At 40.5% G+C, this 18,900-nt stretch overlaps 1 protein-coding gene and 1 non-coding gene across 2 annotated transcripts in view; one reads left to right on the forward strand and one right to left on the reverse strand.

Annotated features, from left to right (window-relative positions):
* Positions 1 to 422: 422 nt before the first annotated feature.
* Positions 423 to 18,900, forward strand: part of Meioc (meiosis specific with coiled-coil domain) — a 24,535-nt gene continuing 6,057 nt past the window's right edge. Inside the window, exons 1-6 of the mRNA XM_029566136.1 lie at positions 423 to 770; positions 1,220 to 1,354; positions 6,947 to 7,101; positions 11,576 to 11,680; positions 13,962 to 15,831; positions 16,497 to 16,631. Coding sequence (XP_029421996.1) covers positions 765 to 770; positions 1,220 to 1,354; positions 6,947 to 7,101; positions 11,576 to 11,680; positions 13,962 to 15,831; positions 16,497 to 16,631 — 2,406 coding nt within the window. The 5' untranslated portion in view covers positions 423 to 764. The remainder of the gene's footprint in view (positions 771 to 1,219; positions 1,355 to 6,946; positions 7,102 to 11,575; positions 11,681 to 13,961; positions 15,832 to 16,496; positions 16,632 to 18,900) is intronic.
* Positions 17,311 to 17,412, reverse strand: LOC115071302. The gene has a single exon (XR_003850399.1). It is a non-coding gene; the product is annotated as a U6 spliceosomal RNA (small nuclear RNA).

Here is an 18,900-nt window from a genome sequence, read left to right on the forward strand (position 1 = left end):
CTTTTTAAATAAAGCTCAGGGTGGAGTTTTTTCAAAAGTCTCGTTTAACAAACGGGGGCAGATTTCATTTCTTTGCCCTCTGAAAGCCGGCTTCATACTTATTCTGGGAACTAGAGGAGGAAATTGCGATGCAACAATGAACACAAGTTGGCTCCGGGGCAAGCAGCGAGGCGCAGGGTATTCAGCCTGTTGCTGCCTGGTTTCCCAAGTCTTCCAGGGACGTCTCTCAGGCAAGTCTCCCACTTCTCCAATCCCATTGGCTCGTGCTCCCCGTCAGCCAATCGTCTGCTGGATGCTCATCCGTGCGAGCCATTCCCGAACACGCTTACTTTGAGCGGGAAAAGCTCATAAGTTGGCGAAGCCAGAGGCTAGCGGGGTCAGCTAACAGTTCCTTCAGAGGCTTGTCTCTGGGGGAACAGGTACTGGGGCGGTTGCTCATTGGCTGGGCAGCGAGCCAATGAGAGGTGCGGGACGGGGGAAGGGCTGGCCTCCCCCCAGGGAGAGAGTGGCTGGCAGCTAGGGGCCGTTGCTCAGACGTGTGCCTGGTCGCGAGTCCCGGGCAGGCCATGTAACGGTCTCTACCTTGCCGCACCCTCTCGGCTCCGGACCCCCCGACCCACAAACCGGCTCCAGGCAGCGCCAGGGGCGGCTGCGGCTGCGGCGGCAGCTGTGGGGTGTGGGCTGAGAGAGCCGGGCCTCGACCTCTCTCCTCACCCCGGTACCCCAAGAAGCTGTCCCTAGTCGCCGAGGAGCCAGGGGGCCCCATGGAGGTGAGAGGCGAGGCACCTGCTCACCCCGCATCCTGGGGGAGGACCCTGAGAGAACGGGTGGATGCTGGCTGCAACCCGCAAGGGCTCAGGATGGCGACGAGGCGGCAACGCTGAGGAGGCTGGGCGGGCGGGGGTGGGGCAGGTGGCGGGTGACGCTCCCCCAACGGGGCGGACGCCAGGACCCAGCGCTGGCTGAAGGGTCGGGCCAGGCTAGGCCGCGGGCGGTGACACCCCTGAGACTCGAGGTAGCAGGGACGACCCTGTCTGTCAGGGCAGTGGAGGGGAGCGTCGCAGAGCTGCTGTGTGAGGAGGGCGGAGGGAAGCAGAGGAGGTCCCGGGATGGAAGCAGGGACGTCGAGTCCGCGTCCCCGCGAGAGGATGTGGTGTGGAGGGGAACCGGCTCAGGCCAGGCTTTGCACGGCTTGATGGGTTTGTCTTGTTCCGAGCAGCCGAAGGTGGTGTTCCGGGGAGGCGCGAATCGCTGCTGGAACCTCAGTGTGGACAGCAGCAGCCGACTGTCGGATGTCTTCAACAGCACGATACTGACCAGCTCCACGTCCTTCTATGATTGCTACAAGTCGCAGGTCCATCCGTGAACTCCGCACGCCGAGGCTCCGTGCTAAAGCACACGCATTGAGGCCCTGCTCCCTCTTCGTTCCTCCCACTTTCAGCCCCCCACCCCCACCCGCTTTCCCCCTCCTTCCTCATTTGGAGGGGTCCCTGGGGCTCAAACTCATGGCCTGGGACTTGCTAGGCAGATGCTCTGCTACTGGGCTACAACTCCAGAACTCCAGATGTTGAGATAGTGCCACAGAATCTGAAGGCTAGGGGAAATAGTTTAGTTTTTAATTTACGTTTGTTTGTGTGGGTACGGGGTGGGGGGGGTGTTGTCTCGGAGGGCAGCTTTTCAGAATCAGTTCTCTCCTTCCACCACGTGGGTTCTGCGGATCGAACTCAGCTCCTTTACTCACTGAACCATCTCGCTGGCTGGGGGTGGGGTCGGGACGGGGGAGGCATTTTAAATAGTTTGCACAATACATACTTGGTTTTAGAAATAAGAGATTTTCCATCGACTCTTGTTTCCATACTGTCTAAAGCATAACATGTCAGCAACGTGAGAAAATTCATACTTGTTTAGTAAGACCGGATAATGATTTAAGCATTTAATGCAGAATTTTTTTTTTAGTTTCAAACACACTGCAATGTAAAGGTAAATTTTTCCTTTAGTCTGTATTTTCAACATTTACCTCACTATGGGCTAGAGAAAGAGAGCTCAGTCTTTAAAGACTAAGGCTCACACTTATGGGGCTGGAGAGAGGACTCAGCGGTTAAGAGCATTGACTGTTCTTGCAGAGGACTGGGGGTCAGTTTCCAGCACCCACATGGAGGCTCACAACCGTTGGAAATCCCAGTTCCAGTGAATCTGATGCCCTCTTCTGATCTCCACAAGAACTGCACGACATGGGTGCACTTAACACACATGCAGGCTCATAGACATAAAAATATTTTTTTAAATGACTAAGGCTCACACTTCTAAATGTTAACAGTTCAGTTCACATTTACCTCACTAAAGACATCTAGTTTTGTTAAACATATGAAATTAGGCATAGAGTAATATAAATCATTATTTGAACATTTTAAAGTTATCAGTGTTGATATGCTTTTAATTATAGAAATAAATATAGGAATAAATTATTTAATCTGTATTATAACCACTGTACAGATTGAGAAATTTGAGACTGAAGAGCTTGATTTATGCTCCATGCAGAACCCAAATCTTTTTTGTTTTTTTTTTTTTAACAATCTCATATAGCTCAGGCTGGCCTCTCACTGTGTACCTAAGGATGATCTTGAACTTCTGATTTTCCTGCCTAAACCTCCCCAGTGCTAGAGATTACAAGTGTGACCAGTTTATGGGATGCTGAGCTATATCCCTTGTCCCTGCAATCCAAATCTTTTCACTCCCAAGACTAGACTCTGCCATTGTCTATAATGTTTATATTTCTACTGAAATTTACTTGAGTTTAATTTCACTTGATTATTTTAAGTATATGAAGTATATAAGCGATACACTTCATTTGTGTGTTTACCCAAATATGTACATATTACCTAGCTTTCATAAATATTTTAACTGAGTGCCATCATGCCCAGCTCCTTGTGTTTTTCTTCCTTTTTGAAAAAAGGTTATGATAGTTCGTTACTAAAATTTTTTTGATTTATGTGTATGAGTGTTTGTCAGAATATATGTATGTGTTTTGCCTGAATGTATGTAAGTGCACCATGTGCATGCCTGGTGCCCTCAGAGGTGCTGGGAACTGAATCTTGACCCTCTGTAAGAGCAGCCAATGTTCTTAACTGCTGAACCATCTCTCCAGCCCCTGTATTCTTCTTGTAGTAACAGCTTTAAATTTTCCAGAGATGGAATATTTATCTTTTTATTTTTTTGTTGTTGTTTGATTTTGTTTTTTCGAGACAGGGTCTCACTATGTGAGATAGCCTTGGCTATCTTGAACTGTGTAGACCAGGCTGACCTTGAACTCACAGAGATCACCTGCCTCTGTCTCCCAAGTGCTAGGATTGAAGGTATACACCACCATGCCTGATCTTTTTTAAAAAAATACTTTGTTATTTTTATTTTATGTGTATGAGTGTTATGCCTGCATGTAGGTAAGTGCACCCATGTCATGCAATGCCCAAGGAAGACAGAAGAGGCTGTTGGATCCTCTGGAACTGGAGTTATGGACAGTTGTTAGCTGCCATGTGGGTGCTGGGATTCGAACCCTGGTCTTCTGCAAGAACAGCTAGTGTTCTTCCACTGAGCCATCTCTCCAGCCCCTATCTTTTTAACAATATCTCTTCTGGAAATACAAAGTAGGCTCAAAATCCAAGATAGTATGAAAAAGGCCCTTGGTTCAAAGTAAGATATTGAGTTTTGGTTTAAATGTATCGTATATTATTAGACTGAGTAATCTGTAGCTTTTGTTTTTTTCATACTATGATGCTAGGCAAGTGCTCTGCCACTGAGTTATAGCCTCAGCCCCAATTTCCTTGGTTTTTTGTTTTGTTTTTTTTTTGTCTTTTTGAGACAGGGTCTCCCTGTAGCCTCAGCTGTCCTGGAACTCACTATGTAGACCAGGCTGGCCTTGAACTCACAGAGATCCACCTGCCTCTGGCTTCCCAAGTGCTGGGATTAAAGGCATGTGCCACCACTCCTGGCCAGTTTCCTTGTTTTTTAAAATAGAGAAGCCAGGCATGGCTCTTTCCTGTAATCCCAGCATTTTAGCATCTGAGGCAGGAGGAGTGCTATGAGTTAAAGGCCAAGCTGGGCTATATAGTGAATTCCAAGCCAGCCTGGGCTACAGAGTAAGACCCTGTCTCAACAAAAAAAAAAAAGTAGAGATAATACTCAACTTTGCAAAGCTGACTAAAGAAAATAATGTATGTGGAATTTGAAAATTAGAGTTTTATATAATTGCGCATTTTTTTGCTGAATAAATTTTGTTAAACTGGGTATGATGATGCTTGCCTATAATCTCAACACTTTGAAGGTAGAAGCAGGAGGATCAGAAATTCAGGACCATCCTGGGCTACATGGTTCAAGGCCAGCCTGGACTACATGAGACCCTGCTTCAAAAAAGTGAATTTAGTGTATGACCTATTTTAAATAACACTGCTAGTATCCACAGTCTTCTGTATTCAAAATATTAAAACCATAGTAATTACATAAATCAGCAGATTATTGCAAAGAGAAGCTTAAGGGAATGATAGCTACTTTTTTAAATTTAATTTTTATTATCTTATGTGTATGCGTATATTGCCTACATGTAGGTAAGTGCACCCATGTCGTGCAGTGCCTGCAAAGGTCAGAAGAGGCTGTTGGATCCCCTGGGACTGGAGTTACAGACAGTTGTTAGCTGCCATGTGGGTGCTGGGATTCAAACCCAGGTCTTCTGCAAGAACAACCAGTGTTCTTAACTGCTGAGCCATCTCTCCAGAGCTCAGAAGGTGGGCGACTGTGACCAGTGATAGTCACGTATATAGAGATTAGAAATGCAGGTGATAACATCTCAATGTCAATTGCCTTGGAATGAATTTTTCTGTATGAAACTGTGTGTTTTGACAATGCAGTGGAGATCTTTTTTAAACGTTGGAACCCTACTTTTTTTATTAAAAAGTAGAGTTTATAATGAGTAAAAGATTATATAAGCGTAATAATTCATCTGTAAACCTAGAAATGTACAGCCAATTTTGAAAGAGATGTACCCTAGCTCAGAAAAATGTTATTGAATAGGTTAATGCTGTTGTAATGAAATGCTTCTTTTAATTAAAAAAATTAAAAAAATATTTAAAAAAGACAAAAAAAATGTATGGACTGGAGAGATGGCTCAGTGGTTAAGAGCACTGGTTGCTCTTGCAGAGGACCTGGGTTCTATCCCAGCACCCATATGGTGACTAACAACGATTTCTAACTCCAGTCCAGGGGATCCACCACCATCTTCTGACCTCTGTAGGCATTGCATTTAATATACATGCAGGCAATACACTCATTTTATATGTATGAGTGTATTGCCTGCATATGTGTAATTACAACCATGTCATGCAATGCCTGCAGAGGTCAGAAGAGAGCATCAGATCTCCTGGAACTGGAGTTATGGATGGCTGTTAGCCAGCATGTAGGTGCTGGGAACTGAACCTGGGTCCTCCGCAAGAGCAGCCAGTGCTCTTAACCACTGACCATCTCTCCAGCCCAAATAATAAAAATTTTAAAATATTTATTTTACATGTATATGTGTGTGCCTGAGGGTATGTATGTGCACCATATGTGTACAGGTGCCTGTGGAGACCAGAAGGTGGCATTGGATCACCTGGAACTGGAGTTACAGGTGGTTGTGAGGTGCCTGGTGTGGGTGCTGGGAACTGAAACAAAGTCCTCTACAAGAACAGCAACCACTGAGCCATCTTCTATTTTAAAAAAGAACTTTAAATTAAAAAGTTATTGTACAAGCCAGGCATGGTAGCACACGCCTTTAATCCCAGCACTTGGGAGGTAGAGGCAGGCAAATCTCTGTGCGTTTGAGGCCGGCCTGGTCTACATAGAGAGTTCCAAGCCAGCTGGGGCTACAGGGAGACCCTGTCTCAAAAAGACCAAAAAAAAGTTATTGTACATGTGTGCATAATGTGTGTGTGGAGGGGTGCAAGTGTACACATTCCTGGGAATGCATATGGAAGTCAGAGTACAACTTTCGAGAGTCCACCATGGATTCCAGGGAAAGAACTCAGATCAGCAGGCTTACCTGCCAAGCACTGTAACCCACTGAGCCATTTCACTTGCCTTACTTTTATGAATTAAAAAAAAATTATTAAACTTATTTTGTGGTGTGGGGAGCAGGGCAGGTGTGTTGCATGGCTCATGTGTGGAAGTCAGAGGACAACTTATAGGAGTTCTCTCCTTTCACCATGTAGTCCAGAGAAAGAATTCAGGTTAGCAGGCTTGACCATAAGCACCTAACAGTTGAGGTCTCTGGCCTCCTACCTTTATTTTAACACAAGGAAGATATTAATGGAGGCTTGATGTAGTCCAGTAAAGGGTCTAGATCTGATAAATAACTTTTTATAAAGTTTATTGTAACACAGACGTGCTCATTTGTTTATAGGTTGTCTATAAGAGAGTTAAGGAATTTCAACAGAGATTGTAATGGCCAGCAAACATTTATGCTCTATTTAACCTTTAAAGAATTCATAAATAATCAGGAGGGGTGGCACACACCCTTAATCTCAGCCCTCTGGGAGGCAGAGGCAGGTGGATCTCTGTGAGTTCGAGGCCACCCTGGTCTACATAGAGAGTTCTAGGCCACAAAAAAAAAATCAGTAGCTAAGATTCTGATTATATTCTAAATTTGAATGTAATCCCAATTGGTATTACTTGTGTTACTACAACTGTTTCCATTTTTTTTGAGACAGGGTCTCCCTGTAGCCCCAGCTGTCCTGGAACTCACTATGTAGACCAGGCTGGCCTTGAACTCACAGAGATCCACCTGCTTCTGCCTCCCAAGTGCTGGGATTAAAGGTGTGTGCCACCACACCTGGCTACATCTGTTTTCTTATTATTTTGCTAATATTTCTAATAAATGAATTTTTGCTGTCTCTAATGTACAAACATTTCTTAAAATTTTCAGAATGAAGACAATGTAGACCTAAGGCAGACCTATACTCCACTTTCTTCATCAACAGAATATGCAAGTTCTATAGATTCCTCACTTTTCTATGCACCATGGTCTACTTATGGAGATGATATTAAACCTTCTAATTCTCAGATCAATGTAAAGAACAGGTAAATTAATACATTTCTCAGGCTAAGTGAGTTGTTTTTATGTCTGATTACACAGGGACCAAAGTGTATTATAACTTTATGTTCATCCAAGTTTTAAGGACGCCTAAACCAGACAGTTATTTGTGCATAATTTTTAGCTCATTAATTTTTTTTGAGACAGAGTCTCACTACAATAGCTCAAGCCAGCTTCATAATTGTGATCCTTGAACCTTTACCTCTTGAGTGTTGGGATTACAGTAGTATATAAATCACAAGTTTAAGTTCCTCTTTCTAAAGATAATACATTTTTATTTTTCTTTTACATTGCATGCACGTATGCAAATTCATTCTGCCATGTGCATGTGGAAGACAGAGGACAACTTTCAGGAGCTGTTTCTCTGCTTCCACCATGTGAGTCCTTGGGACCAAACTCAGGTCCTCAAGCTTGGCAGCAAGCACCTTTACCCACTGAGCCATATTGCTAGCCCTAAAGATAACATAATAAACTTAATATTTTAATCTATTTTGATCCAATTTTAAGTTTTCACTAATTTTTCCTTCTAATATATAAACAGGATTTTATACAGTATAAAATATTTTAAGGGGCAGGAGAGATGGCTCAGCAGTTAAGAACACTGATTGTTCTTGCAGAACATTTGGGTTTGAATCCCAGCACCCACAGTGCAGCTAACAACTGTCCGGAATTCCAGTTCCAGTGGACCCGACAGCCTTTCTGTTCTCTGTGGGCACTGCATGACACAGGTGCACTTACCTACATGCAGGCAATACATACATACACATAAAATAAAAATAATAAAATATTTTAAAATATATTTTAAATCAGCCAGGCAGCACCCAGCACTCAGGAGGCAGAGGCAAGTAGGTCTCTGTGAATTCCAGGTCAGCCTAATCTACAAAATGAGTTCTAGGTCAGTCAGGGCTACATAGTGAGACCCCAGTTTTTTGTTTTTTTGTTTTGTTTTGTTTTATTTTTTAATAGGGGCTGGAGAGATGGCTCAGTGGTTAAGAGCACTGACTGCTCTTGCAGAGGACCTGGGTTCGATTCTCAGCACCCATATGGCGGCTACGAACCGTCCTTAACTCAATTTCCAGGGGAATCTGAAGCCCCCTTCTGACCTCTGCAGCATTGCATAGCACGGGTGCACTCACATACATGCAGGCAATACACTCATACACCATAAAATAAAAATAAACAAAATATTAAAAAATATACATATTTGCTTAACACCCAAATATTTCATTGATTTTTTAATATCAGAAAGGTAAGCATAGTAATCCAGTTACATGTTGAATAGATGCTTGTTTGAAACATTAGTAAAGTTGTATTTTATGAGTATATGACTTATCAAACTATACTTGCTGAAAAACCTGTCTGCTATCAAATCTAATACTTTTACCCTTATATAATACCATTTAACAAAGATTCAATATGAATCCCTTTTTGTATATAATATCTAGAAAAATTTATCAAACCATTAATACTTATCATTGAGAGAGAAGAGACAGGGTCAAGGTAGAGTTTCACTTTTCTCTGATACATATTTCTGTAAGTTTGAATTTTTTCAGAAGCATATTCAATATTTTGTACAATTGTATATTATAGTCTAATAGTCCATTTCCAAGAATTTTATTATTTTTATTTATTTAATTTTTTTTTTTGGTCTTTTTGAGACAAGGTCTCCCTGTAGCCCCAGCTGTCCTGGAACTCACTATGTAGACCAGGCTGGCCTTGAACTCACAGAGATCTGCCAGCCTCTGCCACCCAAGTGCTGGGATTAAAAGCGTGCGCCACCATGCCTGGCTTTCCAAGAATTTTAATTCATAACATTTTGGGGGAGGTCTTTTTGAGATAGGGTCTCCCTTATAGTCCCGGCTGTCCTGGAACTCACTATGTCGACCAGGCTAGCCTTGAACTCACAAAGATCAGCCTGCCTCTGCCTCCTGAGTGCTGCAATTAAAGACGTGCATCACCACACCCTGCAATTCTTAACATTTTAAATTATAAATAAATATCCTTATTTCAGTGTTAAAGAGCCAACAAGCCTCCATTAAGAGCTCCCCTGTGTTCTCTTTGCAACAGCTTCCTGTAACAGCCTATAGTTCTTTTTATTTTAAGACAAGATCTCACTATGAAGTCCTGGCTGGCTTGGTACTCTCTATGTAGACCAGGCTGGCCTCTGCCTCCTGAAAGCTAGGATTAAAGGTGTGTACCACCACTCCCAGCAGCAAATATATTTTTATTTCTTTTTTAAAAAATATTTTATTATTTTGGGGGGCTGGAGAGATAGCTCAACAGTTAAGACCACTGGCTGTTCTTGCAGAAGACCCAGGTTTGAATCCTAGCACCCACATGGCAGCTAACAATTGTCTGTAACTCCAGTTCCAGGGGATCCAACAGCCTCTTCTGTCCTCTGCGGGCATTGCATGACACGGTGCACTTACCTACACGCAGGCAATACACGCATACACATAAAAATAATATATAAAAATATTTTATTATTTTCATTTTATGTGTATGTGTATATTGCCTGCGTGTAGGTAAGTGCACCCTTGTCGTGCAATGCCCATGGAGGTCAGAGAGGGCATCAGATTCCCTGGAACTGGAGTTACGATGGTTGTGGGTGCTGGGAATTGAACCCGGGTCTTCTGCAACAGCAACCAGTGTTCTTAACCACTGAGCCATCTTTCCAGCCCCATATTTTTATTTCAAAATCCCAATAATTTGAAATTTTGGAAAGAAAGTATGAAAAATCAAATCTCTTTTGTTGGGATTTTGGTTTTTTTCCTTTGTTTGTCTGTTTGGTTTGGGGTTTTTGTTTCAGATAGGAAGCCAAAGTTTTCCTCAAACTATTTTTCTGCCTTTAAAAAACTTTCTTAAATTTATTTTTATTTTGTGTATATATGTATTTTGCCTGCATGTAAGTGCACCCATGTCACGCAATGAGTGCAAAGGTCAGAAGAGGGTGACAGATCCCCTGGAACTGGACTTACAGATGGTTTTATTTCCCCAGTATGCTTTTAATGGCTGGGTCATCTCTCCAGCTCCCACGCCCTCTACCCAATTTCACTATATAATTTGTGCTTCCCTCAAATGTGAAGCAGTCCTCCTACATGCTGGAATTACAGGTGTGTGCCACCATGACTTGCTCAGAAGTTACATTTTAAAACAGCAAAACATTACATTGTGGAAGAAATAATTTTAAAAAAAATTTTTTCAGTAAAAGAAGGGATGGCTCAGTGATTAAGAGCATTGGCTGCTGTTGCAAAGGACCTGGGTTCAGTTCCCAGCACCCACATGGTGGCTAACAACCATTTGCAACTCCAGTTCCACAGATCTAGCACCCTCTTCTGGCCTTCACAAGTTTGCACACATAGGTGCATTTATATACATGTAGGCAAAACACTCATGCACGTAAAATAAAAATAAATTTTTTAAAAAGAAATAAAAGCATTTTTTATATCTTTGTGGCTTTTACATTTTTGTATTACACAATATTAGCTGCTATGTGGGATTTTAGGGACATGGAACTCTGACCTAATCACTACTTTGTCAAGAGTCTAGGGAGAGCCCACAAACTATTTAAGGAACAGCTGTAAAATTGTCATGCTATCTAGGATGACCATATTACGTTCCATCTTTAAATTTTTAACTGCTGGGCCATCTCTCCAGCCCCCATATTTCATCTTCTTTTTTTAAAAAATATTTTTATTTTATATGTATGAGTGTATTGCCTGCATGTAGGTAAGTGCACCCATGTTGTACAATGCCCATGGAGCACAGAAGAGGCCGTTGGATCCTGTGGAACTGGAGTTACGGACAGTTGTTAGCTGCCATGTGCATGTTGGGATTCGAACCTGGGTCTTCTGCAAGAACAGCCAGTGTTCTTAACTGCTGAGCCATCTCTTCAGCCCCATTTCATCTTCTTTATCCAATATTTAGTAGAAAGTCCCACAAAAATAGAGTAGCAGTTTCATATGGTTTTCAAACCACAAGTGAACAAACTGAGCTGGTGTTGATAGAATGATGTGTAATTGGACCAGATAGACTTTCAGATGTGGTGCCAAGAATTTCTGCAACATTGCAGGTCAGAGATTTATAATATATAATTGGTCACCTAAAATGAACATAATATGTTACAGAGAGGAGGTAAGCATATGTTGTAAAGTAGGCATAAGATTTGAAATGGAGAAATATTTATGTACAATAGACACTAAACTGCACTAGAAAATATTCTTGAGTTCTTGTCTCCTTATTTTGAAATGATGGTAATAGAGTCAGTCTAAATACCTTATAGAAAAATAATGGTAGAAGGGATGGGAACATAGCTCAGTGGGAGATCACTTGTCTAGTATGCATGAGGTCCTGTGTATGATCCTGAGCACCACAAAGAAAAAACAGGAAAGAATGGATATGTATGGAAGAATCAATATATTGTATTTTAATAATTAGTTTATATATGATATTCATTTTTAGGATTCAAACTGAAAGAAATGACTATGGCAGTGAAACAGACTTATATGGACTTGTGTCTAACATTTTGGAAGAACAGGATAAGTCACAGCCATATTTTGCTGAAGGGTTAGTATGTTATTTAAACTTTATATATATAATATATAACAGGCTTTTAAATTCACACAAGGGTATCTTGGTTTTTGTTTGTTGTGGGTTTTGTTGTTGTGTTTTGAGACAGGGTTTCCCTGTAGCCCAGCTGGTCTGGAACTTGCTATGTAGACCAGGCTGGCCTCAATCTCACAGAGATCTGCTTGCCTTTGCCTCCTGAGTGCTGGGATTAAAGCTGTGTGCCACCATTCCTGGCTGGTTACCTAGTTTTTAAATTTATATTTTTACTTAATTGTGGATCATAGCATAGTATATATTTTCAAATATTTGGTTCTAAGAGCCTTGACTTTGCTGAAATACTTATCATACAATTAAAAGTTCAGGTTCGTTTTTTTGTTTTGGGGTTTGTTTGTTTGTTTGTTTGTTTTTGGTCTTTTTGAGGCAGTCTCCCTATAGCCCCAGCAGGTCTGGAACTCACCATGTAAACCAACTAGTTTAGCCTCATTCTCACAGAGATCCACCTGCCTCTGCCTCCCGAGTGCTAGGATTAAAGGCATGCACCACCATGCCTGGCTTAAGAACTTTTATTTGAAAGTTTATTCTTGCATAATTCAGAGCTATTCCCTTGTGTTCATGAGCTGAAGTCTGGCTTAAAGGACGTAAGTTCCAAGAAGCTTTAAGCATAAATCTTGAAGGATAAAACTCATTACTCATTTCAGAAATGCATATGGATTTTATTTATGTGTTAGAAGTTTTAAAATTATGTTTTAACTGTTTTATTTGGGTGTGGAAGCCATATTACCCAAATGCCCTATTAATAAATAAGGAAGTATGCTATATACACATGCAACTAGTTAAAATATTTAGTTTAAAAAATATTTTAGGAAAAGCTCATCTTTTTCCATTAAAATTGTGGTCAACAACATTTTTGAATTATATAATAACCTATTCAAAGGAAAAACTTATTCTCTGCTTATATAAGCAATTCATCTAAGTTCCTTAAGTCACCTGCCTCAGGCTTTGGTCAGACTCTTGAGAAAGTGTGGTGAAGACATTAAAGTTAAAATGCATATAGTTGTGCATTGCTTAATGATGAGGGCAGGTTCCAAAAAGTGCATCATTAAATGAGTTCACTACTGTGGGGACAGAATCCTTACATAAAGGGAGATACTCAGGAGGCAGAGGCAGGCAGATTTCTGTGAGTTCAAGGCCAGGCTGGTCTACATAGTGAGTTCCAGGACAGCTGGGGCTATAGGGAGACCCTGTCTCAAAAAGACAAAAAAAAGTGTGGGGGGGAGATGGTGTAGGCCAATCATTCAACATGGCTTCTTGATGCAGTCAGAAGACATGGTAAGCATGAAGTGCTGGGCCAGCATGTGCCTATAATACCAGCACTGGGATGTTGAGGCATTAGGATCAAAAGTTGGAGGCCAGCCTTGGCTACTTAGTGCGTTTAGATAGTTTGAGGCTGACTGTGGCTATATAGTAAGACTCCGTCCACAGATAAACCAAAAATGAGAGAAATGAGAGACAAGGTAATTATGAAATATATAAGACTGTACTTGTGTAACAGCATACCATTATGTAAAAATTTTATTTTTTAAAACAAATTGGCAGGCTGGAGAGATGGCTCAGCAATTCAGAACACTGGTTGTTCTTGCAGAAACCCCAGGTTCAAATCCCAACACTCACAAGGCAGCTAACAACTGTCCATAACTCCAGTCCCAGAGGATCCAACACCCTCTTCTGACCTCTGTAGGCACTGCACAACACGGGTACACTTACCTACATTCAGGCAATACACACATAAAATAAAAATAATAAATAAAAATAAATCAATCAATAAAACAAATAGGCATACACTCTAACAATAAAAATAGTCTATAGTAAGTGCATAGTCATGTATTATTATCTAGTATTACATGCTATACCTAACTATGTCCTATACTGTTGTTATGTGTGTGGCGGTGCAGTAGGCTTGTTTACACCAGCCCCACAAACTAATACCTTGTGCTATGCCACTAGGGCTAGAGGAATTTTCCAACTCCATTGTAATCTTAGACCACCACCATATATGTGGCCTGTTATTGACACATCCTTATTTGGCTAATGACTCTAAATGCATAGAGCACATTTCATGTGATAAGAGAATTATTTGGAAGGAAAATTATAAGTAAGGGCTGGGAATGATTTGAGAGTGGTGAAGTGTGTGTAGCAAGAGAAATATTTTTGAAACATTTCCAGAAGAAACAAAGTCTCTAAAACTTTAGTTGTAATTAAATGTGTTTACTTGTTCTAGGATCTGCTCCTCCAATTTAAAGTCAGTTTGGCCAAGGAACACAAGCAAATTCATAGATCACCATGATCTCTTAACAGAAACCAAAAGGCCAATAGAAACGGCTATCTCTCAGCAAGCTTTTTATAGTGGTGAATCTGTATCAGCAACGGAAAAACAATATCTGCATAATAGTAATCTCATACCACAACAGAAAACAGATGAACTTTATCATAGATATACTGGTTTAGACCTTGAAGAACAATGGCTGTACCTCTCAAGAAGTGATAATTCTAACTGTTATAATATTCAGAAAAATGATACAGTTAAGGCAACATTCCAAGAATATCCATTTATCAAAAACTGTTTTACACCACAAACTGGTCTGTCTGATATCATGAAAGAATCAGGAATTGATACTTACCTTTACGGAAGAGAGAAAATATGTGCTAAAGGTCTTGAAGCACCATTACAACATAAAAGGGCAGAGATATTTCTTTCTCAACTTAATAAATATAAGGAAAATGCAGATTATTGTAGATACCCAGAATATGCTCATCCTAATAAGGCAAAGATTAACAAATGTTCAAATTTCAGTGTCCAAGACGGTAAAAAATTAGCCAACGGCACACCTGAAACACCAACTGTGGACACAGATGCCTATACAAAGTTATTTCAAGTTAAACCAGCAAATCAGAAAAAAATGGAGGAGACAATACCTGACCAGCAGAATTTTGCATTTCCAAAAACACCACATCTGACAGAAAAACAGTTTGTAAAGGAAGCAGCATTCACTGCTGATTTTGGCTTAAAATCAGAATATGGACTAAAACCTCACACAGCTTGTCCACCTAATAATGATTTTGCTAATGTCACTGAAAAGCAACAGTTTGCTAAACCTGATCCCCTAAATTCTGAATATTTTAAATCAGCGAATTTATTTACAAATTCGGCAACACCTTCAAGAGGTATCAGTTTAAACAGACCAACTTGGATGAATGTTCAAACAAAAAATAACCTTCCTATTCCTTATCGAAATCAAGGTAACTTGATGAAATTAAACAGTCATTTAAACGCAGCTTCAAAAGGTTCTAACCACTCTCCAGATTTCCCCCAACTATCATCTACCAATTTAACCTCAAATAGCAATTTGTTTCAGAAATATTGCCAAGAAAATCCTTCAGCATTTTCTAGTTTTGATTTCAGTTACAATGGTGCAGAAAGAATTCAGTCTGTCAATCACATGGAAGGACTAGCAAAGACTGGAGAAGAAAATTTCTTTGAATCGGTTACAGATAAAAAAATAAAGCAGCCAAATGGGTTTTGTGATAACTATTCAGCTTCACAGTATAGGATAATTGAAAATGTCAACAAGCATAATTTTCAAGCCAAGTCCCAGAGTGGACATTATGATCCTGAAGAAGTTCCAAAGCATTTTGATGGGTTACCACAAAATACATATCAAGATCTGCTGGAGTCACAGGGTCATTTTAATGGCCACAGACAAGGAAGTGGAGACAGCAATATTAATAGCCGTGTGAATCGCACACAGGCCTCATGCTTTTCTAATAATTATATGATGGGAGATTTACGACATAATCAAGGTTTTCAACAACTTGGTTCAAATGGGTTTCCCCTAAGATCTACCCACCCATTTGGCCACTCAGTTGTTCCAATGTTGGATTCCTATGACTTGTTTTCTTATGATGACTTAAGCCATTTATATCCTTATTTTAATGATATGATGTATGGTGATAATTCCTTTTCTGGTTTTGTGCCAACTTTTGGATTCCAAAGACCAAATAAAACCCGTAGTGGACCAGCTAGTGAGCTTCATATTTGTCTAGAAGAGTGCTATGAACAGTGGAGAGCATTAGAAAAGGAGAGAAAAAAGGTAACAAAGAACTACTCACTAGAAGTAACAGTATGTTCCTTTTGCTTGCCTTTATGTTGTTTTCCTTAGTGTGGTTTTAAGAGTGCTTCCCTTTTTCTAAGGTGAATTTTTCTGTTCTATACAGTGTTCAAATTCATTGCTATAAGGAATTAGCTAGGTTACTTAAAGACTGAAAGCTCAAAATTTTGAAACATGTTGTCTCTAATTTTTATATAAAAATTATATATTAATATAACCTGTTCTTCAAAAACAATGGTGTTTCAGCTTTGGATGATTTTGGTTCAACTATCGTGATGTTTGGATTTTCTTTTAACACTTTTCTTAAAATTTCATTTATTATTTTTATGTGTATGTGTATATTTCCTGCATGTAGGTGAGTGCACCCATGTTGTGCAATGTTTTATTTTTTAGTATTAAATTGTTGGGGTGTATCCAAGTGTTTATAATAAGTATGAAAAAAATACTATAGTACTGCAGGGTTTTTTTTTTTTTTCATTTTCTAAGTTAACATACAACTAAAGTTTATATTTGTTGACTTTTGACACCAAAATAGAATTTATATTTAATGGGACAAATTTTCTCTTTATTTTTTACAGCTACTAAAAATATTATTCACAGTGGAATCATATTTTTAAAATTCAGCTCCTAAAAATTATATTTTACAGACTGAATTAGCCCTTGCCAAGAATTATCCAGGAAAAAAAGTATCCAGTACTAATAATACTCCAATTCCAAGACTGACCTCCAACCCATCTAGAGTTGATCGCTTAATTGTGGATGAACTTCGAGAACAAGCCAGAGTAAGCTGTAAAAACATCCAAAAATGGATTTTTTAAATTACTTGATAAAATTTTAAAACATTTCAGCAAGTTTAAGTTGTGAAGAATTCTTTTTGTTGTTTTGTTTTTTTGAGACAAGGTCTCCCTGTAGCCCTAGCTAGCCTGGAACTTACTATGTAGACCAGGCTAGATCTCACTGAGGTCTGCCTGCCTTTGCCTCTTGAGTGCTGGGACTAAAGGCATACATCACCAAGTCTAGCACTACTTGTGAAAGATTTAAAAACCACTTTTAAGAAATACTATTTTGGCCAGGCATGGTGGCGCACGCCTTTAATCCCAGCACTCGGAAGGCAGAGGCAGGTGGATCCCTGTGAGTTCAAGGCCAGCCTGGTCTACATAGTGAATTTCAGGACAGCTGGGGCTACAGGGAGACCCTGTCTCAAAAAGACCAAAACAAAAAACAAAACAACAAAAAAACTATTAAATGTGTATGAATGTAATGCCTACATGTATGTAAGTGCACCCGTGTACTGCAATACACTCGGCGGTCAGAAGATGGTGTCAGATCCTCTGGAACTGGAGTTACAGATGGTTGTTAGCCATCATGTGGGTGCTGGGAGCCAAACCTGGGTCCTCTGGAAGAGCAGCCAGTGCTCTTAACTGCTGAGCTATCTCTCCAGCCCTCCACTTTAGCTTGTTTTTAAATATGGAACTCTTTACAAATTTGTGTGTCATCTTTTCCCAGGGGCCATGCTAATCTTTGTATCTTTCTAATTTTAGTATATGTGCTACCAAAGTGAACCATCCACCTTAGTTTCTGAGAGTCTCTCACGGAACCTGGAGCTCATCTGCCTAGGCTAGGGGTCCTCTTGTCTTATTTCCACTTCCCCAGTGCTGGGTTTTCAGGTGTACACCACCATGCCTCCTTACTATTTTTTTTTTTTTGACAGGATCTTCCTATGTAGTTCTAGCCAGTCTGAACTCATTATGTAAACCAGGCTAGCCTCAAACTCAAAGGGGTATGCCTGCCTCTACCTCCTGAGTGTTAGGTTTAAGGGGTGTAGCACCACATCCAGTAGACTTTTTAAAAAAGTGTTTTCATGGTGCTGAGGATCTGAACTCGAGTTTTCATGCTTGCTCAGCAAGCACTTTAATGACAGTCATTTCCCCAACAAATAGTAATATATTCTTTTCTGTGTTTGTTCTAGAACTGAATTGAATATATATGGAAGAGAATAGTCTCACTCAATCATTTAATTTGTAACCACTTAATCATTTAATAAATAATTTGAGTGGGCTTGGGGTAGGCATAGATCAGTGGTAGATCTTCCCTAATATGAATGAGACCTTGGGTCTGTCCCCAGCACCTAATTCCTCTTCAAACCCATATAGGCAAAGGAACTAATCTCCAACAGGAAGAATGCTTTTAAAAGCAAACATGGCCTGCAAGAATGTTCAGTGGGTAAAGGTGCTTACTGCTAACAACCCAAGTTTGAGTCCTGAGATCCACATGGTGGAAGGAAAGAAATGACTCCCACAAGTTGTCCCCTGACCTTCACTTGCATGAGCTGTGATACAGGTACCCACTCACCCACTGGCCCATGTATATATGCACACACACAAAATAAAATTGTAATAACAGAGTTTGGTTTTTTTTCTTTTTAAGAAAAGTAAACACAAATAGACCTGGTACAAACCTCTAATCCAAGCTACTTGGGAGGCTGAGGCAAGAAGATTGAAAGTTTAAGGCCCTCTTAGACTACAGAATGGGTTCAAGGCCAGCCTAGGCAACTAAATAAGACCCTGTATCAAAATAGAAAAAGAGGGCTGGGTATATAGCTCAAGGGTAGAGCACTTGCCTAGTATATGCAAGGCCTTAGGTTCAATCCCCAGTACTGTGAAAAAGCAAAATTCATTTTGAATATTATTTTGGTTTTGCTTTGCATGTTTGTTGAGACAAGGTCTCATTATGTAGCCCTGGCTGACCTGGAAATCACTATGTAAACTAGTGGCCTTGAACTCACAGAGATCTGCCTCCCTCTGCCTCCTGAATGCTGGGATTTAAGATGTTCACCACCACACCAGTCCAAAACTTTATTTATTTAAGCTGGGCGTGGTGCCTTGCACCTTTGATCTCAGCACTTGGGAGGCAGAGGCAAGAAGATCTTTGTAAGTTCAAGGCCAGCCTGGTCTACATAGTGAGTTCCAGGCTGGCTGGGGCTACAGGGAGACCCTGTCTCAAAAAGACCAAAACAATTATTTAATTTATATTCTTTAAAAAGCAAAAAGC

Source organism: Nannospalax galili, unplaced genomic scaffold (genome assembly GCF_000622305.1).
Source record: "Nannospalax galili isolate Female #2095 unplaced genomic scaffold, S.galili_v1.0 scaffold95, whole genome shotgun sequence".
In the NCBI taxonomy this organism is placed as follows: Eukaryota; Metazoa; Chordata; class Mammalia; order Rodentia; family Spalacidae; genus Nannospalax; species Nannospalax galili.